Source organism: Pogonomyrmex barbatus, unplaced genomic scaffold (assembly GCF_055798465.1).
Source record: "Pogonomyrmex barbatus isolate J1 unplaced genomic scaffold, ASM5579846v1 scaffold10, whole genome shotgun sequence".
NCBI classification, from domain to species: Eukaryota; Metazoa; Arthropoda; class Insecta; order Hymenoptera; family Formicidae; genus Pogonomyrmex; species Pogonomyrmex barbatus.
Window position 1 is genome coordinate 298542 of NW_028297099.1, and position 20592 is coordinate 319133.

The 20592-nt window shown below is 36.1% G+C and overlaps 1 protein-coding gene and 2 long non-coding RNA genes across 4 annotated transcripts in view; all 3 read right to left on the minus strand.

The window, feature by feature from the left end:
* Window positions 1-54: 54 nt before the first annotated feature.
* LOC105428646 (succinate dehydrogenase assembly factor 2, mitochondrial) lies at window positions 55-1598 on the minus strand. Of its 2 annotated transcripts, none has more exons than XM_089085527.1 (3): window positions 931-1598; window positions 658-804; window positions 55-381 (listed from the first exon to the last, which is right to left on the minus strand). In XM_089085527.1, exons 2-3 carry the CDS (start codon window positions 795-797, stop codon window positions 111-113), a joined length of 411 nt encoding a protein of 136 aa, XP_088941653.1. In that variant the 5' UTR covers window positions 798-804; window positions 931-1598; the 3' UTR covers window positions 55-110. The 2 variants fall into 2 exon arrangements, with proteins under 2 accessions (XP_088941653.1, XP_011639372.1); XM_011641070.3 differs by having other exon boundaries at window positions 658-809; window positions 931-1593.
* A 3427-nt stretch (window positions 1599-5025) lies between these two features.
* LOC148937831 (uncharacterized) lies at window positions 5026-6239 on the minus strand. Its single transcript, XR_016137856.1, has 2 exons — window positions 6106-6239; window positions 5026-5985 (listed from the first exon to the last, which is right to left on the minus strand). It is a non-coding gene; the product is annotated as an uncharacterized LOC148937831 (long non-coding RNA).
* Window positions 6240-9871: 3632 nt separating this feature from the next.
* The window catches only part of LOC148937832 (uncharacterized), a 94681-nt gene continuing 83960 nt past the window's right edge, over window positions 9872-20592 (minus strand). The window contains exon 3 of the long non-coding RNA XR_016137858.1: window positions 9872-9895. This is a non-coding gene — a long non-coding RNA (uncharacterized LOC148937832). The remainder of the gene's footprint in view (window positions 9896-20592) is intronic.

Here is a 20592-nt window from a genome sequence, read left to right on the forward strand (position 1 = left end):
CACTCACACACACACACACACACACACACACACATAAAGTATATTAACTTTAAATTTATTTATACTACTATATTTTCTTGATACTGTATTTGATATGTAATATATATTATCTATAAATCTGGTTGCATTATTCTAGCTTGTCGATCTTCATTCTGAATATGCTTTTTCAATAAGTCCATCACTTCATTATCAAATTCAGATGGAGTTGGTTTAACACCAGTCGCCCAATAGAATATATCCCAATCATTGGTTGGTAAGTTGATAAGTTGATCATATAGACTTAATTGTTTATCATTAAATGTATTCAAATACTTGTTTGCAAATGTACTAAGAAGTAGACCATTTTCCAACATTCCACGTTTACGTGATTGATACGTTAATCTAAAATAATAAATAGAATAAAGTCTTGTCATAAGAATATAATAAAAAATATTATTTCGTAGTTTGATTGTACACTTATTTGTTGTAAATAATGATTCTAATGATCAGTGATCAATTAAATCTAAATTTGATTTTGTAGCTATGATTGTAAAAGATGCAATATGGTATTTGTAACATGAAATTTAAAAAGAAATTTCTTGCTTTTGTCTCTAGTCAATTGATATGATTAATTATTCGTTATTCGTATATCATAATACGATTGGGATTATACAATACCGAGCTCTTTTAAGATTTGCATTCTCCCCTTCACGTTCTACATAGCGTGGAATGTTGGGTTCCTGACTTTCTGGATGAATTAAATCTTGAAAATCATCTTTCTGCCTGCAGCAACTTATCGACACGTTTTTTGTAAGCATAAGCGGCCTGATCTGAAACATTTGTATCTCATTATGTATTTAATTTAATTTATATAATTATAAATTCAATAAATTTAAAAATAAATTCAATAAATTTTATATGTTCGCTTCTTCAATACATTGCTCAACTTACACAGGATGTGAAACGATTAGATATAATATTCATTGTCAAGTAATTGTCGCGTACTATAAATAACCTTGCAATATATTCCACGAATGATAATCAATATAGCTCGATACTTTGCCTATACTCTTCTTCTTGTTCCTGCAAATAGCCGAGATTACCAGTCGATGCCGATTAGGCCACGAATTTGACTATATATGCGTTCCATTACACGTATGGACCGCATCATGATGTAAAAAGAAAGATAACAACATCACGTATGCGCAGTCTCAACCAATAAGAATTGGATCAAAATCAGGTTAGACGACAATTTCCCAAAAAATGGAGGAGATAATGTTAGTACCAACAAAATCCTTTAAACAAAATAATTTTAGTTTCCATGGATTAGTAACACGATTACACAATTTCCATAAAAAAAGAGGGGAGCTTTCCAGCGATGTACACAGGCGACACTGTGTAATACAGTGTACAACTACAGTATATACAGTAGTGCAACTCTCCCGATTTTAGCATGTAAAATTGAATTGCATATATGCGAGCTAAGTAGCTAACCAATCACGTAACTAATTTTCTGTCAATTTCTTCTCGGGTTTTTCTATAGCGTTCTATGTCATTTAAATGTCCAACATACTAGCGGTATCAAACGTCTGACATATAAAGTAAAATCATAAAGAGTTTATTCTGTTAGTGTCGGTCCACAATAAGTGATTTAAGCTTTAAAAAGTAAGAAATTGATCAATTATAATCGAATATGAAAAGAATACTCGACTATGATTAGTCTTTTCATATTCGATTATAATTGGTCAATTTCTTACGTCTTAAAGCTTAAATCACCTATTGTGAACCGACACTAAGGCATGTTAAAGAAAATAAATAGAAGTGTTCAGTATTGAGTGAATATTGAATATTGATTAATGAATAGTTCAATGAATAATGAGAGAAAATAAAACTAAGAACAAAGAGTTATTTTTTTCTTTGGAAAATAGTTAATCTTTATAAAGATTTATACAAATTAATTATTTTCCATTTTTTTTATTATAAGATTTTTTTATTATTTAGATTTCTTTATTATAAATTTAGAATATTGAAAATTTAAAAAAACGTTATTTTCTTTGAAAATTATTATTTGTTCTTATTCTAAAAGTAAATTAGACATTATACATTAGACATTAACATTAGACATTAGACATTAATTGCAATTGCATATATGTATAAGTATATTTATAATGCTTTTAAAATAAATTGTTTTTTCTTTATATAAAAATATTTTTTACTATTGTATACCTATTTACTATTGTATACCTATTTACTATTGCATTTCTATTTATTCATTAAATTTTATATTATTTTTAAATTTTATAAATAATTATATTTTTTAAATCTTATAAATTTAAGAAATACATATTTACATTTATGTTTTTATTTTAAAGTAATAATATTAATTAAATACAAACGTTTATTTTATATACTACTTTCCTTATATTGAATATTTTTTTCATATTTTATGAAATTTTTTTATCAAAGTTAATAATATAATATAGTTTTTCTTTTAATCAATATTTATATATTTTTATGTATATATGTTTTTTAAATTATTTTTTTATATTTTATTTTTAATATTTATATTTTATATTGTCTATAGAGTATTTTTCATTATTAGCTACGTATTTATATCATATTTATATTATTTTTATTTAATTTATATCTTAAATATGATGCTAGCATATTAATAATAAGTTAGAAAAAGAAAGGAAGTATATACATTTAATGTACTTAAAACAAAATAGATATATATTTAATTGATATATTTAACTTGATGAAAGCAAGATAGAACATTTTAGTGCAGTCTAGTACAGAATCGAAGAACAGATCTATGATTGGTTACTTACTTAGCTCGCGCATGTGCAGTTCAATTTCGTACATTCATCAAGGGATCAATCATGTAACTTTACATAAAATTTTTCACTTTTCATTTTTTATTTTTCATTTTTCACACCTTGATATTTCATGTGAAACTTTTCACGTACAGCGATTATGTATGTAGCTTGGATGCATGGAAAGTGAAATCATGAAATATAGTTTCATAGGTTTTATAGCTAATGAAAATTATTTTATTGGCACAGTATTATATACATCTTTTAATAACCAATTGTATATGTACTACGTACATTTAATCCTAACACAGCCCTAATCTTCTCTAATTCCGAAGCATATTTATTAATTCCCTAGATTTCTGTTTTTCCGCCACCAAGGTACATGGCGAAAAAGTGAAAAATTTTACATTTTCACTTTTGAGAGAGTTACATGATCCTGCAAAATCGTACATGATCATAAGTTCATGTGAAACTTTTCACTTTTTACGTTTCCGTCCTAGGGAAAAAGTTACATGGGGTTTCCAATAATGTACACAGGCAACACCGTGTAACACAGTGTCTACATTGGTGCTTTCTATCTGACACAGAGAGACACAAAATGACACTGCGAAACACAGCTCGATCCTAAGTTTGGCCGTGTCGGACGTCAATAGCGCCAACATATCGAGCAAAATTATTTTTTTTAAGTGTGGTACTAATATATATTCCGATCATTATTGTCATTTTGGATGCGTTCCGTTTCTTGCATGATGTGCATAATGCATCATTTATCCTTATTTAATGTATAGTGATAAGGATTCTTTATTTGCAAAAAAATGTCGTCGCATTCGAATAACATAGTACCGAACCCGGAAATTCTTAGGTAATCAATATTCAGTTTTTTTTTTATTTAACGAATTATATAAGCTTAAAAACATTACGTATTTATTGATGACCCATTATTAGTACATATTCTATTAGATTAAATTTTATTGCAGATATGTTCTTTTGTCGATATTGTAAAGAAATTATTTTTATATTAAATGATGTTGTAAGAACGCAAGTGCTAAAAACCAAATTTACTGCGAACTCTCGGGAGAGTCAAATGACAAGAGGGACAATCTTCTAACTCTGGTCGTAGCAATCGATAGCTTATTATCGGTTGCGCGAGATGGTAAAGGAAAAAAGGCACATTCAATCACACATACCTCTTCTTCTTTACTACTTCTTTATTTCACCATTAATGGACGACTCACTCTTTTGCGTACCCCTGTTACTCTCTTTTCTTCGCCCTCTTTTAACCAATCGCAATACATCACGTGGTCTTTCAACCAATAGGCGTTAATATCAAAATATGCCGCATTGCGCGCTACTGCGCGGGAAAAATAAAAAATTTAAACTTGCTGACGCCCCTGAGGGCCTTCCTTACAATGTTAAGCATCATGCTTGTTTCAAAGGAAAAGAAAGAAGGAGAAGAAGTTTTCCTTGAAAGAGAAAAGGAATTATACTCATCTGAAATGAATGAGATTCCATGTAATGTCAAATCGAAAAGATCATAGTTATTTTACAAATATAAAATAAAGCGCTTTGTAGCCAGGAATAAAATAATCAATACATATAATTTACTTAAATTTATTTCAGTATGTATCAATAATTCTTCAAAAAATGCACTGGCAATAATGGATGATAACGAAAAAAATATGCTCATGTTTATGCGTGATGCGTCTTCTCTACGTCATAATCTCTCTAGTGAGCATGTTTAGTAACTTATGTGTTCCAATTAAACTCTATAATTATGTCTTACTGTGTCACACCAGTGTCTCTCTGTGTCACACTGTGTAACACCAAACTCTCCTTGTTGGAAAGCACCCTGTATGTACTGTAACACTGTGTCACACAGTGTATCACTGTGTTCCGTAGCTGGAAAGCACCCAATGTTGGTAGTAACAAAAATCCTTAGGATGCGTTCCCATAAACAAGAAAATAACGGAACGGAATAGTAATGGAAAGGAAACATGATGGGAGGCTAACTAATCAGAATGATTTCGTTCCATTTTTTCCGCCGGGTTTCCCATGGCAAACATTTAACGGATTTATTACGGAATACATGAATTTAACCTGTTATCGGATATATCGTTGGACGGCCTGACATAAAGCCACTTTAATTGTTTCTCTTCACCCGAGAAGACATCCAAAAAAAGTATGGGGATTTAAGATCTGTTCCTCATAATAAATTATTAAGCATGTTCACTGAATATATAACAAGACTTTATTCTTTTATAATAAAGATTTTAAGGGTTTTCAATTACAAATTGAGACTACTGGACCGCACGCTGTGACGATTCGACAGAGAAAGAGATCAGGAAATCCCGGCCACATTGTATCCAAAAATACATTCCCAAACGCATTGATCGCAGGCTGTGATGACGCTGCTTGCGTGTGATCCTTGTCCAGATCTGCTACACTACTCGCCCCCGAATCTCAAGATAAAAACCTGTCTTTCTGGAGAATTGATATAGTTGGTCCATAGATCCTGATTGCAGAGTTTCCTCTCTAAGTGAATCCTACTGCAGTTCTACGGATTTCATAAATGCTAGTTTGAGCCTGTCCATATTGATTGTTGTTGGTTGTCCTTTGAAGTTGATTCTGTAAAGAGAGTCATTAATTTTTATAATAATAGGATGGGCTATCGTATGGTTGCTCTAACGGGCGGCATGGTCTATCTACTTGTACAAATACGTGCGTGCTATCTTTTAATTTTTTATGAATAAATGACTTCTCTTTGGTGTGATGAGTTGTAGATACAGATCTGACTGCTCTCATGCTCTCTCGGAATTTCTCAGTAAACATTTGTGGGTATCCAGTAGGTTCTTCTGTAGCGAAATGTTCGCCAGATAAGCGAAGTGTAATACCTTACACTAGTTCTGCTGCTGATGCGTTGATATCCTGTTTGAAGCTGTTTGAATGCTTGAATCCTGTTCTCAGGCCTAATAAGACGACAGGAAGTGCATCTATCCAGTTTTGCGTTGCGTGACATTTAATGGCTGTCTTTAGAGATCGATGCTACCTTTCGATTATATCGTGGACTGCATGTGGTATGCGGTGGTACGAATTCTTCTGTTTCCAATCAATTTTGCTAATGCTTCAAACATCAGGGATTCGAATTGGCTATCGCGATCCGTTGTTATTATTACCGGTATTCCAAAACGAGCTAACCAAGTGTAAAAGAATGCTGTAGCGATAGTATCCGCTGACCTATCCAGCGTAGATACTGCTTCCGGCCATCTAGTGCACCTATCAATCATCGTTAGGCAATATTAATATTTATTACCTTTAAATAATGATAGTGGACCACAATGTCCAAGTAGATGTGATGGAAACGTCATTTGGAACGTCGATGTGTCTTGGAATCGTCATACGTGGCGCTGAATTTTTGAACGTTGACAAGATAGACAGGTTCTAATCCAGTTTGCTATGTCTTAATTTATGTTCGGCCAGATGAATCGTTCTGCAAGCGTGTTGCTTTGATGCCAAGATGAGGCAAAATATCGGGGAATATCTGTCCTTTACTGCGCGTGCATTATTGAACAAATAAAAATGGCCTATTCGAGAATCATCTGATATCCGTAGCAATATACTTATATTTAAAATGAAATAATATATTTTTAAGTTTATTGAATACGAGAAAGAAAGTTTTAATAGAGTAAAGCTATAAAGAACAATATAACTGTCCATCACGATTGTCATATAACCTGTCAATAGATCATCGCGCATCTTATCTGCGCAGAAAGAAAGAGAGAACTTCCCTTATATTTTGCCTCTCGCACCGTTTTGTCAAGGACTGATATATATAGCTAATGCTGAGTCTATTATATATGTCTATGATATCGAGAACCTTCCTGCAAAGTGAGATTGAATTAAATTCTTATTTTGTCTGTCACGTCGCAATAGATCGTTGTGTATCTAATCTAATTTCTTTAATGTAATTTCTTTAATGTAAATGCTGTGTGTCCTTGTAATAGAATTGAAAGTTCTTGATCTATAAGTTGTTCCTGCGCTAATTCCTGTGTACTAACTATTACTGGCATGTCTATCACGTTGATTCTAGAGAGTGTCAGCTATTATGTTGTTGTTTCCAGTTTTTATATGTTCTATACGGTTGATGAATTGACTAATAAAACTGAATTAACGTAATTGTCGAGGTAAAGCTTTCTCTGATTTCTACTGAAAAGCATATGTTAATGGTTTCTGATCGGTGCGCACAGTTAATTCTCGTCCTTCGACCATGTATTTAAAAAATTTTATAGCTTCATAGACTGTCAGAAGCTCGCGATCGTAAGCACTGTACTTGGTTTGGGCTTCATTCAGTTTCCTGGAAAAGAATTCTAATGGTTGATAATAGGTTGTGTTCTTGCTCCAAGACGGCTCCTATAGCCATATCTGATGCGTCTGTGGTAAGGATTAATGGAGCTCTGACTGGATATGCCAACAGTGTCGCTTCAGCCAATTGCATTTTATACTCCTCGAAGTCTTGTCCGGCTTGCTCGTTCCATTTTATTAATTGTTTATCCTTCTTCTGTACTCCTAAGGTGAGGGCATACAATGGTGCCTAAATCTTCGCTGCTGACGGTAAAAATCTCCTATAAAAATTAATCGTTCCGAGTATTCTACGTAACTGATTAATTGTTTGAGATTTCGGAATGCGAAGTATTGCGTCCACTTTATCTTTCAATGGTTTAATGCCATCCTTATTGATTGTACAACCGAGATATTGAACTTCCGCTTCTAAGAATACACTTCTCAGTGTTGATGCTAAGTCCGTATTCCTAGTAGTCTTTGCAGTAATTATTTCAAGTGTCCTCTGTGTTCTGTCTCTGTTCTGGAAGCTATCAGTATATCATCAATATAGCAAAAGGAAAAGTCTAAATCTTTAAGTACCATATCCATAAAACGCTGAAATGTTTGCATTTCTAAGTTCAAATGGCATGACATTGAATTCGAACAAAGGGCGTAATCAGTGCTATCTTTCCTTTGTCATTTGCTGTTACTGGAATTTGATGATATGCCCTCTTCAAATCTATTGTACTAAATATCGTGCAGCCATGCAATTTGTACGAAAAATCTTGTAAGTGCGAAATGGAATACCTATCTGGAATCATAATTTTGTTGAGTCGTCGATAGTCTCCGCATATTTTTTATTTTCCATTCTTTTTCTCAACCATGTGCATCGCGTTGACCCATTGTCTACATCCTAGTTTGTAATCTCCATTTTCGACCCAGTTATCGATTTCCTGTTTGGCAAATTTTAATTTCTCTGGCGATAAACGCCTATTTGTAATAGGTAATAGGCGCGATTTGTAATAGGTAAGCCAGTTGTTATGATGTGATACTCGATTTTGTGTTTTTTTTTGTCTTGTTATGTCAGTTTAGTAATATCAATAAATTCCTTAAGTAACTGTATACAGATTGTGTTTTGTTATTTCAATGTGGATACCGATGATATTGGTTTGGATGTTATTTTTCCTACCTTTAGGCTCGTAAGCCCATCGACTAGTCTTTTGTTTCTTAAATCAACTAGTAGGTTGAAATGAAAAGTCGGCGCCCAATATGGAATGGCTATGCCCGCAATAATAAATTTCCACGTAAAATCGCGTCTTAATCTTAAATTAAGTTATAACTCGCAGCTGTCATATACCGGAATTTTCGATTCATTAACGGCAAAAAGCAAAAAGTTAGTAGTACTATGCACTATTTATTCCATTTTTTAGTAATACTGAAATGTCCGATCCGGTATCGAACAAACTAGAAACTGAGAGTCCGTTTTTTTATTGGTGACTAGAAGACGAAGGTGTTTTAGACCATAAATAGCCCAAATAAGAAGGGAGGGTGTGCGTTACGGCAGGGCCCGACCACGAACTAGTCATGAAAACTCGTAATTATTTTGCGAAAAAATACCATCTCAGCTAGGAATCGAACCTGGATCTCCTGCTTACCGAGCAGGCATCTTATTCCTTCGACTACCGAAGCATGTAATGATATTTATCGCAAATAACGTATTTAGAATAACACATCAACAATACAATGATACACATATATACGTATATTACAATATATACATGTATTCTCTCGAATCCCCACTGGTACAGAGAGTCGCCTCCATCTTAGGCCTGGTTAGTTTTCCTGCGTTTCGTTTTTCTTTTGCAAAATACACGGTTCTTGACAACGGTGTGCTTTATTATCAAACCGCGAATGATAATAACAAATTATATTGTCGTCCTTTATTGTTGGTTCTATCGTTAATTCTGTCCCTAGATTGAGATTTTCTACGGTATCCGTCTTATCGCACGATCTTGAAACGACCGTTTCTTATTTGCATTGACAATTTCTCTATCATGTGTCGCAGCTCACATATTTCTGCTTCAATCGAAGAACCAAGTTTATTCCTTAGCATGAATCTCTGCTACTTGCGGTCTGATAGCATTCATGATTCGATCTGCTTGAGTAGCTAGCGTATTTAAATTTTCCATCGGTGAGACTGCGAGAATACTTCGCGCGACCTCGGGTAGTTGCTTCAGGAATAGGCTGCGTACTATCGAATCTTTGCAGTTACCGCCTACTAAATTTCGCAACCGCTGCAAAAAAATGTGACGGCTTATTCTCTCCGCGTTCCCGGCCATTTAAGAGCTTACGCAGATGGTTTCTTGACATTCGCCGAATAATGCGTCTTTTTATGATTTCGTGTTTATTTTAAGCGGGAAGGTTAATTATTAAGTCGGCTATATACGGAATGGTTTACGGATTTAAGTTACTTAGTATAACGTCGCCTCGACTACGTTAAATGTGCGGGCATTTCGCCATAGGTGTAGATAACCTGACTTTTTGTGCGGCATGGATCCATACCTTCTCCGGGCCTGCGGTACGATGTAAATTCCCTTGCTAGAGCTGATAGCAAGTCCCTTGGTAAATGCAGATCCTCCCCAAGATTAATTGCGAATCGTGCTTCGTTGTAAAATGTAGCTTGCGCTGTTTCGTCCGAAACCTCGTGCTCGCCACAGCGGTGAATGTTTGACTGGCATGATGATGTGACGTCCCGTCGTTTTTTATTCTATTATATTGCCAACCTAAAACAAAATATTTATTAAAAGCGTCACATCTTTTCTGGACCGATGGAATAATCGTCATAAGTAAAATTACTTTTGTTCATCCTAACCTTTACTTGTTTATACACGACCGCAATCAGTAATAATAACAATAAAATATTATAACTTAATTTTGGACAATACTAAAGCTCTTACCTAAAAATTTGGAAGTAATTATTTCATTATCAATAGATGTCTTATGGAGCTATTTGTCATATGGCGTATAGATGTCGCACGAATAAAGTTTCCTATATTACCGATAGATAATTCCTAATGAAGCCAACAGATGGTCTGAATCAAATTTTGATTTCGCTTTAAACTTAACTCTCATACATTAATAAGATAAAAAGGTATTGTTAACAAGATTATTATTTTCACAGGGAATAATAACAAGGAAATAATAATAAAATTTTCGAAAAGGCACTGAAAGATATCTATTAGATTCGGAAAAAATTAACGGAGACCGACTGGATTTGAACTCGGGATCCCTCGTCTACCAATCCGACACTTAGTCTGCACGACCACGACGGCTCCTCTCTGTTAGCTGTTTATATTCCGAATCTCTTTCATGACCGCTTACGGTCGTCTAATTCTTACAGTTCGGCCATTCTGGTATTACATTCGTCCCGAATGTACCGAGTCTTCCTCTATCGGACTTTTATCCGAAACTTGGAGCTTCTGCTCCCGACTTTCGATCACTTTCTTGAACGACCGACACGACTCCTTTGGAGTACTACTCCACGACTTTTTTCCCGTTCATTTCTCTTGAACGACCGACAACGACTTTGGAGTACTACCCCCGACTTTTTCCGTTCACTCCTGAACGATCGACTTGTCAGGTAACATAGGTTGAATCTTCTCTGAGGTAACATAGGCTGAATCCCACTTCTGAGATTGAAAGATATCTATTAGATTCGGAAAAAATTAACGGAGACCGACTGGATTTGAACTCGGGATCCCTCGTCTACCAATCCGACACTTAGTCTGCACGACCACGACGGCTCCTCTCTGTTAGCTGTTTATATTCCGAATCTCTTTCATGACCGCTTACGGTCGTCTAATTCTTACAGCACAAATAAATAAGACCATGACGTCACCCAAAATTCTGCGAATAACGGGATAAACTTAAATTTGCAAAGTGATCAATTTAGTAATGATAACAAGAGCATAGAAAAGATTTTTCGGAAAATTCAAAATTGTAAAATTTCAAGATGGTGATCCCCTGATAACAAATCAAAATGATGAAATGCCATTCGATATCCTAAATTAATTGTAAAATACTACGTTTAAATTTTCTTAATACGACCAATAGTTTCTGAGATAATTCCATTTGTTTATAATTTTGCAACTTTCTCTCAGTAACTCCCCTTACTCCCTTGAATGTACTAATAAAGACATCCGACATCGATCCGACATTCCGTTCTCGAGATATTCATAATTATTTATTGTAAAAGGTTATCGACCAACTAAATATATTGTTATAAAATAAATTATAAACAATAAAATTTCATAAGGTTAATTGTTGTAAACATTTGATGTAAATTTCTATTAGTAAATACCCATAGTAAATAATAATCAATTTACCCCCTCTTTCGATTTAATATAAAAATCATGAGCTCTTGTGAAAAACGAGAAATAAGGAAAGAAATAGGGAAAACCGCTTTTATGAAAGAATAGAGAATACTAAGCGATGACGATCCATCATCGACGAGCCATCACCGACATACATGAATACACTCACATCTTGCTCTGTATGTTTCTTAAAAAGATACTATCTGTAAAATACACGCGTACCACCTATATAGTATATTTTACGGACACCCTATATTCATGTCCGTCATAAACCATAAGATTTACGTAAACTTATAAAATCTTACGGATGCTGTAAGCATATAAGCATTCGGAAAACTAAATCCAATATGTGAAATTAAAACGCAAGCATTGCTTAATTTAAAGATTTTATTAGAATATTAGATTTTATTAGAATTCAATAGAAACATTTATTCCCGATTTTTAGGAAACTAAAAATTTTAGGAAACTAAAATGACAAAACCCGTAATTCCTGAAATACGGAAAATGTAGCAATAATGCTTATACTCACTGTGTTCGTCAAACAATTTTAAGTATAATAACTATACATTTCTTTGTGTACTATAGAAAATTGCAGAACGTTAAACATACATATGTTGTGACCGCCGCCCTTGAGAACGGTCTCTCATACGTAATTCACTAATTGTTGGGCGCCAGGCACGGGAGCGTCCCAGATGCGCACATTTTCAATCGGACACACCATTCACATCAGCCGATGCCTAGGAATTTTCTAGTGAGCCACCTCAAAAATTTTTTTATTTAATCGACCAATCGGCAATGTGTCCGATTGGACCTTACCCCCAGGCACGAACGTGTGCCACTCGATCATACAAGGAAGAAAAATCTCAAGCTTGGCCGTGCAGCACGATTCAAATTCGCATACATCATACGATAATCCGGCAGGTCGATTTGATGGTAGAGGGGGGAATTCGCGGGACGGGGAAGAGAGAAGGAATCGAAAAGTGATGCAACAAGAATTAATTGAGAGAACAATACAGATGCCTTTCGAATTGAATCACTACATCCACTTATCTCGATTGTCCGTTGATGATGCAACACATTTCGACGAGTCTCGAATCTCATAATGACAAAGAGTACACTGAAAATCCTTACATTAACAAATAATACGACGGGGCGATATGTACCTCGGAAATGCGCGCGACAATAATATGTCCGAACAGCGCCTTCGTCGGGTGATTCGAGCTCACACAAGACATTGATTTAATTTTTATGCAATACGTAATTTTATAACTCGCGAACGACACAGTTATTTTATTTTTACAGCAGTAAATTCTATGCGCGGCAACCATATAAAAGAGAATCGTACAAAACTACAATTAGGTGGACTTTCCGCGAGTGCCTAGGGCGGGAGAAAATTATCGCAAATGACTCGACAGTTATCACGAGGGAGGCATCCATGATATCAAATTACGGAATCCGTTTTTTTTTATATGCCGATCGAGCTGATCGTTTACATTTTCCTGGAAAAATAATTCGATGTCATGTTTGTTTACATTTGGTTCCTGGAAAAATAATTCGGAGTCATGTTTGTTTACATTTGGTTCCTGGAAAAATAATTCGGAGTCATGTTAGTTTATATAACACTTCGTGGAAAAATAATTCGGAGTCATGTTAGTTTATATACACTTCGTGCTGGAATGTCTCTAACGCAATCTGAGAATATATAAGAGCTATCTAAAGAGCGCCCGCAGAGCAGTCAAATTTATTAATTAAAAAGTGCGCATCTCTGTAAAGTCTCCAGAATACCTTTTGTGAGTACTGACTCACAAAAGATATTCTGGAGACGACAGTTTCCGCTGGGTGCATCCGTCGTAACAAACCTTCAAACAGCTTGCCACGACAATTCTGCAATTTTCCGTAAGTTATTAATAGTCTGTCTGAATTCTGTATCATTCACAAATTAACACGCATTATAATGCATCCAATTACTGGAGAAATAGAATAATACACTCAAGAGAGAAATAGAATAATACATTGCATGTTTTAAATATTGTACCGAGAATCGAAATTATACTTTGCATGTATAATAAAGGATTTTAGAACCATTTATCGGGTAGTGAATTTTGATTGACCATACTACCCTTATAGAGAATCTTAAATTTTGAAATTAACACAACTTGCAACTGTTGTCATCGCATCGCGAGATCAATTAACGAATAGAGGAAAACATTACGTTAATATTGAACAGTGAGCGCACGTTCCTAATAATCCCCTTTTATCCTTAATTATAAGCTTCTCTTTCTTTCTTCTACTATTAGTGCTCTGCGCCAGAGAAGGGAACGTTTCTCTGATAGTGACCCCCGTGCATTAGGGAGATTCACTCTATCCGCCTTAAGCGTAGACGGGATCACAAACCGCTTTCTTTTATTATTTCCTCATAGATTAGTGGTACGGTGCACTTGCGCACTTTGCAATGCGATTAGAGCCCCCGTATCCTGCTTAACTATTCTATACTATTCTTCCGACTAGTGTTCTGCGCCAGAGAAAGGAATGTTTTTCTGGTAGTAACCCTCGTGCGTGAGAGAGGTTCATCCTGTTCGCCTTAAGCGTCGACGAGATCGGAAGTCGCTTCCTTTCACAAAAGAGATAAATTTCCGTACGATATAAGGGAACGTGGAGGATACGCCTCAACGTGATAAAATCATATCCTGCTTAATTATCTTTAAAAATCCTACACCTAGCACGTTCTATTCAATTACAAAATTTGTTAACAAATCATGTGTTAAGCAAGTAAAAAACGATGACAATAGGAAACGATTAAAGTGAGATACTAACTGCATGTCGATTTCTTGTTCAATTGAGAATATTGTGAACTTGTCAACTTCTTATAGATTTGTCATTTATCAATTACTTCATGATATATGTTCAAGCATATATATATATGTTGAGCATCGATCCACTTAGAATTTAGGAGACAATCCTTTCGGGTGACTAAAGCCAAATGCCATTGAAATTGTGAATAATCTTCTTAAATCGGGTATTTGGAGGAAGTTTCTTTCGATTATAACTATTCAAGACAATTTTTTGAAGATAATTTGATATTGATTAAGAACTAATAGTAGAAATTTTATGAAAACATTTTTGCAAATTACTAAGGAAATTATTGGATAAATTAAATCTGATTTTTTGGCTATTTTGACTCTCAGGGAAACCTCTTTAAAACATCTACTCTACCTCGTGAAAGGATTTAGATATTTAAAAAAATTAATATACGAAAATTGATATACGAAAGAAAGTTCCTTTCTTTCAGTGGGATTTAGTTGATTATTTCTTGTCGATTATTTTTTGAAGATTATTTCTTGATATAATTAAATTTTGCAGACTTGGCTAGCAGTATTAACTGGCCTACGCGAACATAATTAAGCTAAAGATAGCTGATAAATTTATAAAGTTTATATTAGGTGTACAAAAAAGTTCTGAGCTTTAGATTTTATACAACCGAAATAACAATTTAAATTTTATATATCTTCCCTTTTGCGGTTTTAAAGTGTTGACATTTGGTCTTCTAAAATGCCATATGGTTTGGCGTTTGATGCACATAACCTCAAAAATTAGTAATGTTCACGATGACAATAACAAAAGAGCATATTCAATTTTCCATCCATTTCGCGTTTCATCTGAAGAAAAATGCTGCTGAAGCCACTGCAATGATTTGTGCTGCATATAGAGAGAACTCTGTAAGTAGTCATACTACATGTAAAAGATGGTATCAAAAATTTCGCCAAGGAGAATTTCAGTCTTGAAGATGAACCGCGTGCTGGACGCCCTCAAAAGATTGAAACGGACGAATTGCAAGCACTGCTGGATATAAGCTCTGCGCAAACTGAAAAGGAGCTTGCAGAACAGCTTGGCCTTACGCAGCAAACCATTTCCGTACGTTTACATACGATGGGAAAGGTTCAGAAGGAAGGCAGAGGTTGAATTGTCCGAAAACAACAAAAATCGTCGGCGTGACACTGCACTCACTTTGCTTTCAAAGTTCCGGAAAAAAGATTTTCTGCACAAAATCATTACAGGCGATGAAAAGTGGAGTCTTTATGATAACCCTAAACGTAGAAAATCATGGGTTGACGCTGGTCAACCTTCGACATCGATGATAAAGCCCAATATCCACGCCAAGAAGGTTTTGCTCTGTATCTGATGGGATTAGAAAGGAGTGTTGTATTACGAGTTGTTACAACCGGGTGAAACAATCACGGCAGACCACTACCAACAACAATTGACCAATTTGAGCGATGCATTAGAAGAAAAGAGGTCATTTACTGGCCAAGGATGTTGTAAAGTGATCTTGCTTCATGACAATGCTCGACCACATGTTGCAAAAGCGACTCAGGACCATATCTTTGCGTTAGGCTGGGAACTTCTCCCGCACGCGGCGTATAGCCTAGACATGGCGCCTTCCGATTACTATCTATTCTGATCGCTGCAGCATCATTTGGCTGATATACATTTCGTGAGATTTGAAGAGATATGAAAATGCATTGATGACTTTATCGCTTCGAAGTCGGTGAGCTTCTATCGTCAAGAAATTCGTAAGTTACCCGAAAGATGGCAAAATATCGTTGATGCATACGGGGAATATTTCGCTGATTAATATTTTTTTGTTTGTTTTTGAATAAATTGAATTTTACAAAAAAAAACTCAGAACTTTTTTGTACACCTAATACCAGTAATCAAGGTAAAGATTTATGTCTTTTTATAAAATATAAACTATTCAATTCCTAATTTATTGGCATATTAGATGCCACAAGGCCGTCTAAATGAATCTTTCTAACGCGTATACGAATAAGGGCGCCCGAAGAGATAAATCATTTAATCGAAACAGCCCCGAAAAAGATTCCTGCAGACTGTTTGCAGAATTACATCATTTTTCATACATCTGCATTTGAGTCGCCTCTCCTTACAATAGAGGAGGCAGAAAAGTACGTTGCTCTCAATATCAATTTCGATACCAACGAAGAAAATTTCAATGAAACAATTTTTGAACTAATAGAATCTATTTCACCCGCGATTGTAAACCATTAATAACAAATAGGATGAAGCTTTGATAAACTAACAACGAGGCACATCTATTAAAGAAACCAATTTATTAGAAATCGAAAATCCATCATTCCTGGACAGCATATCGCAAGAGCCAATAAGCGTTCTTATCCCAGATACCGCCCATCCTTAAGAAATAAATCGATTTTTAGCCGTAATAACAGAGGAAAACAGAACATATACGATGGACAAAATCATCACCTTGTGTTTATCTCAGATAACAATGTTTAATCACATTATTTCTATTATATCACTAAGCATTTACATTTTTAATGAATAAAAGTAATAACTAAAATTGTGCGATTATTTTGCTGATTCTTTCCTCCTAGTAGTCGTTCTCTGTTTCCTCCATGCTCTCAACTTCCCAGGGGTATTGCCGCGTAGGTAGTCTCGAAATAAATAGAGAGCGATGCTCATCTCTCGACTGAGATACGAGAGATTGAGTAAGGTCGAGTTCTCATCGCGAATGCGTTCCGGTGAATTCAGATATAAAAATTAAGAGAGTTAAATTAAATTAAATTTGATGTAGGAAACAAATAGCAATATAAGGCTCAGTTCTCTCGGTTCTCGGAAGCTCCGAGGGGGATAGAGGGGCAGAGGGGTTCCGCGATGCGGGGCACTCCATAAGCGATGGATGTGAGGTCTGCGGGGCAAGGGAGGAGAGAAGTGCGTCATTAGGCGCGGGATCCACGAGGCGAGGAGGTGGAATATGGCGCGGAGTCCGCGAAGCGAGGGGTGCTCGGCATGACATCACACGATGCGGCCTCCGCCACTGCCGCCACTCGCCACCATCATCGCCGCCGCCATCACCATGTTCTCTCTCTTACCATTTTTTCTTCTCTCTTCCTTCCTCTTCTCTCTTTCTTCCTCTTTTCTTAAGTTCTCTCTCTTTCCACCAAGATATCTCGTTTTGTCTTGATATTTTTTTGTAATTTTAATTTTTAAAATTAATTAATTTATTTAAAATTAATTATTTATTTAAAATTAATTATTTTTTCAAAGAAGATTTTTTAAAATATTACTTAGTAATTTAAATTTATTATTGTGAGTGATATTATTCGCGACAAGATGTGTCGGCACGCGACTCGTTATCGCAGCGCAATCTGAAACCGCTGAATTAAAAGGAAGAATGGAGAATAAATCGAGTAATATTTATTATAATATATATTTATTGATCATGTAATGCATAATGTACAATATTATCTACGCTAATTCACAATCTATAATCGAAGTTTTGTTCTTAATTTTATGATTAATATTATTTATTTTTTATCTACTTTATATATATATTTGATACACTCCGAAATTATTCCACAGGTGAACGAAAATATTCCACAGGTCGACGGTATGAAATATATGTATATCTTTAAAGCGGTAAGATCATTTTATTGGACGTATTAAAAATTACAAACTTGCAATTTTACGTAGGTCAATGAAATATATTTTATTAAACATAAATAACGAAATATAACGAAATATAAAAAACATTAATTTAAGAATATAATATGATAGAATATATATAACATATACAATATGAGTATATTAGAAAATAAATTCTAAAATACTAAAGTAGGAATATAAGGCGGGTTCTAACTCAGAAGCGTTGAGGGGGGTGCAGGTGTGCGGGGGGAACGGAAGGCGCGGGGAAGAGGGGAGGGGGAAGTCCGAGGCGGCGATCCTTTGAACTGAGCCGCGGGGGGGGTAGATAAGATAGTAGGTGAAGGGGATATAAACAAATAGATAAACAAATAGATAAACAAGAAGATAAATATATAGATAAATAGAAAATTGTGACTCGAAGGACATGACGTCACGAGGGGAGGGGGGGGTGTAGTGAAGAAAGACGAGGTGAGATAAATAAATAGTAGGATAAGATAGCAAGGCGATATAAACAAAATGGGCGGTGATATAAAAAATTGACATGACGTCAGAGGGGGAGGGGGGGCCGCCGCCGCTGCCGCCACCGCCGCCGCCGCCGCCGCCACCGCCGCCGAGTAAAAAATAAATATCTGTCTCTCTCGTATTATCTCTTCCGTTGCGGCTCCCTCTCTCTTATGGCGAATGTTATTTTTTTCTAATTATTTTATGGTGGGGGAGAAAGAAATGAAAGAAATACATGTTTTTTTGCATATTATATATGTTTATATATATGTTTATATGTGTTGTAAAAAGAAGATTTTTTTTACAGAAGAGTATAAAAATATGTTTTAACAATTTGTGTTTTGGATGACGGGGAAAAAGAATAAAAAAACATAATTCGTATATCATATTTATTTTATTCATGGTTATCTGACCACCAATTAAATAATTTGAATACATTTTGTAATGCGCAATTAGTATAGTGATATCCGCATCGCATAGTATTATCAGCGTCCAGATTGTTTAGAGAATCTACGTTTTCGTAATCAGCATCCAGAGTCTCGATGTACACGCGCTCATCGTCCAGAAGCAAATTCCACAGCCATTGTCGTTTTTCGTGTCCCTTGACATATACGACAGCATCGCTGTCATCGTCGTCGTCGTCGTCGTCGGCGTCGTCGTCTTCTTCCGTTCCATGCACAGCTTTTGTAATCAAACTCTTAGCTTTGCTGTATGGAATCGTTCCGTCGTCCCATCGTAGTCTATGGTGATGACGTATCACCCAACGTGCGCGAGACTTGTCGGCACTTGCGAGGAAATGCCATGGTATAGGGCTTGCGAAAATATAGTGAGAGAGAACGGTCCGTTTTCTGAGAGCGGCAAACTCCTTTACAACAAACTGTCCTCCAACGAGAAAACCTTGCAGGTCTACGAACATTAGCACGACCATGACGAGCACTTTTTCGAGACTGCGGTCGATTTCGATGTATCGTAGATTTTATTGTCTCTCTCTCTCTCATGTGCCAGCGATGCTCTTAGGTGATCTTGCGTACAACATTGGTCAACGGATTGTAGTGAACCACGCGATCGTGTATAATGAGACAGTACGCGGTGGTATTCATCGGTACGTTCTCCTTAGTCTCAAATTCCACTCTCACGTCCACGGTTGCGCTCTTGACCGATTCGTTTTGTCGAGAACAATCGATGATTACGAATGGACCGTTATGTAGAAAAGACGTGACGGTGAGACTCGGCTCGAGATACTCGTATCCGTAGTAACCCTTGCAGAAACGCGCGTACGTTTCATACAACACGGACCATCTGTTTTTGTCGAAATCAAGATGCATATCGTCGTACGGATAACATTCTGAGTTCAGATAGAGTTTCACGTTGGTTAAGTTGCAGTCGTCGAATCGGCTCGTGTCCTCAGCCATGACATTTTTGCGACCTGTTTGCAGAGCAAAGATGACGTATCGCGGTTTCTCGAGCTGAGTAGCGGTCTTGATGGCCCACGAATGCTTGGTTGTACGCTGTAACAGCGGAAACTCGTACAGATCCCACGAGCGAAAAGCCATGCTCAAGTATCGTCCGCTCTCCAAAGTGCGCAGCATCGATAGTTTTTTTATCTCGCTCAATAACACGTGCGGCATTCGCCATTGTATCTTGAATAAGTCGATCACGGGATCCAACGCCGAATTTCCCATCAGGCAATTGTTGTCGTTACGAGATCGTATCAAGATCAATTCGTGACGAGCGTTGATTATCACGCGTCTGTAATCCTCGCAAAATCCCAACAGTGCGTAGAGAGTACGCAAAAGTTAAAATATCCATCCGCGCTGGTATGCGCATCCCAACCGGCATTCCTCAGAATCACGCTTCTGTCGGATGATGTCGTTACGTAATGTTTGAGCGTGCTGGTTACGCCCACGTTTCTGTTACGATCAATCTCCACACCATCAAGCTCGTATCGAATCTCATCGAACAGGAACGCGACAAAATTATTTCCCAGCACCACATCAGATCCCTCGACAACTCTGTTCTTCGTTAGTTGTCCCTCGATATATAGAAAGCTTTCGTACGGCAATGTGTACAGATCCTGTTGCTGTATAGGTATTCTTATCTCATCGCTGTACCCGAACGTCATATTGGCGAACGGGTTGTACGCATGA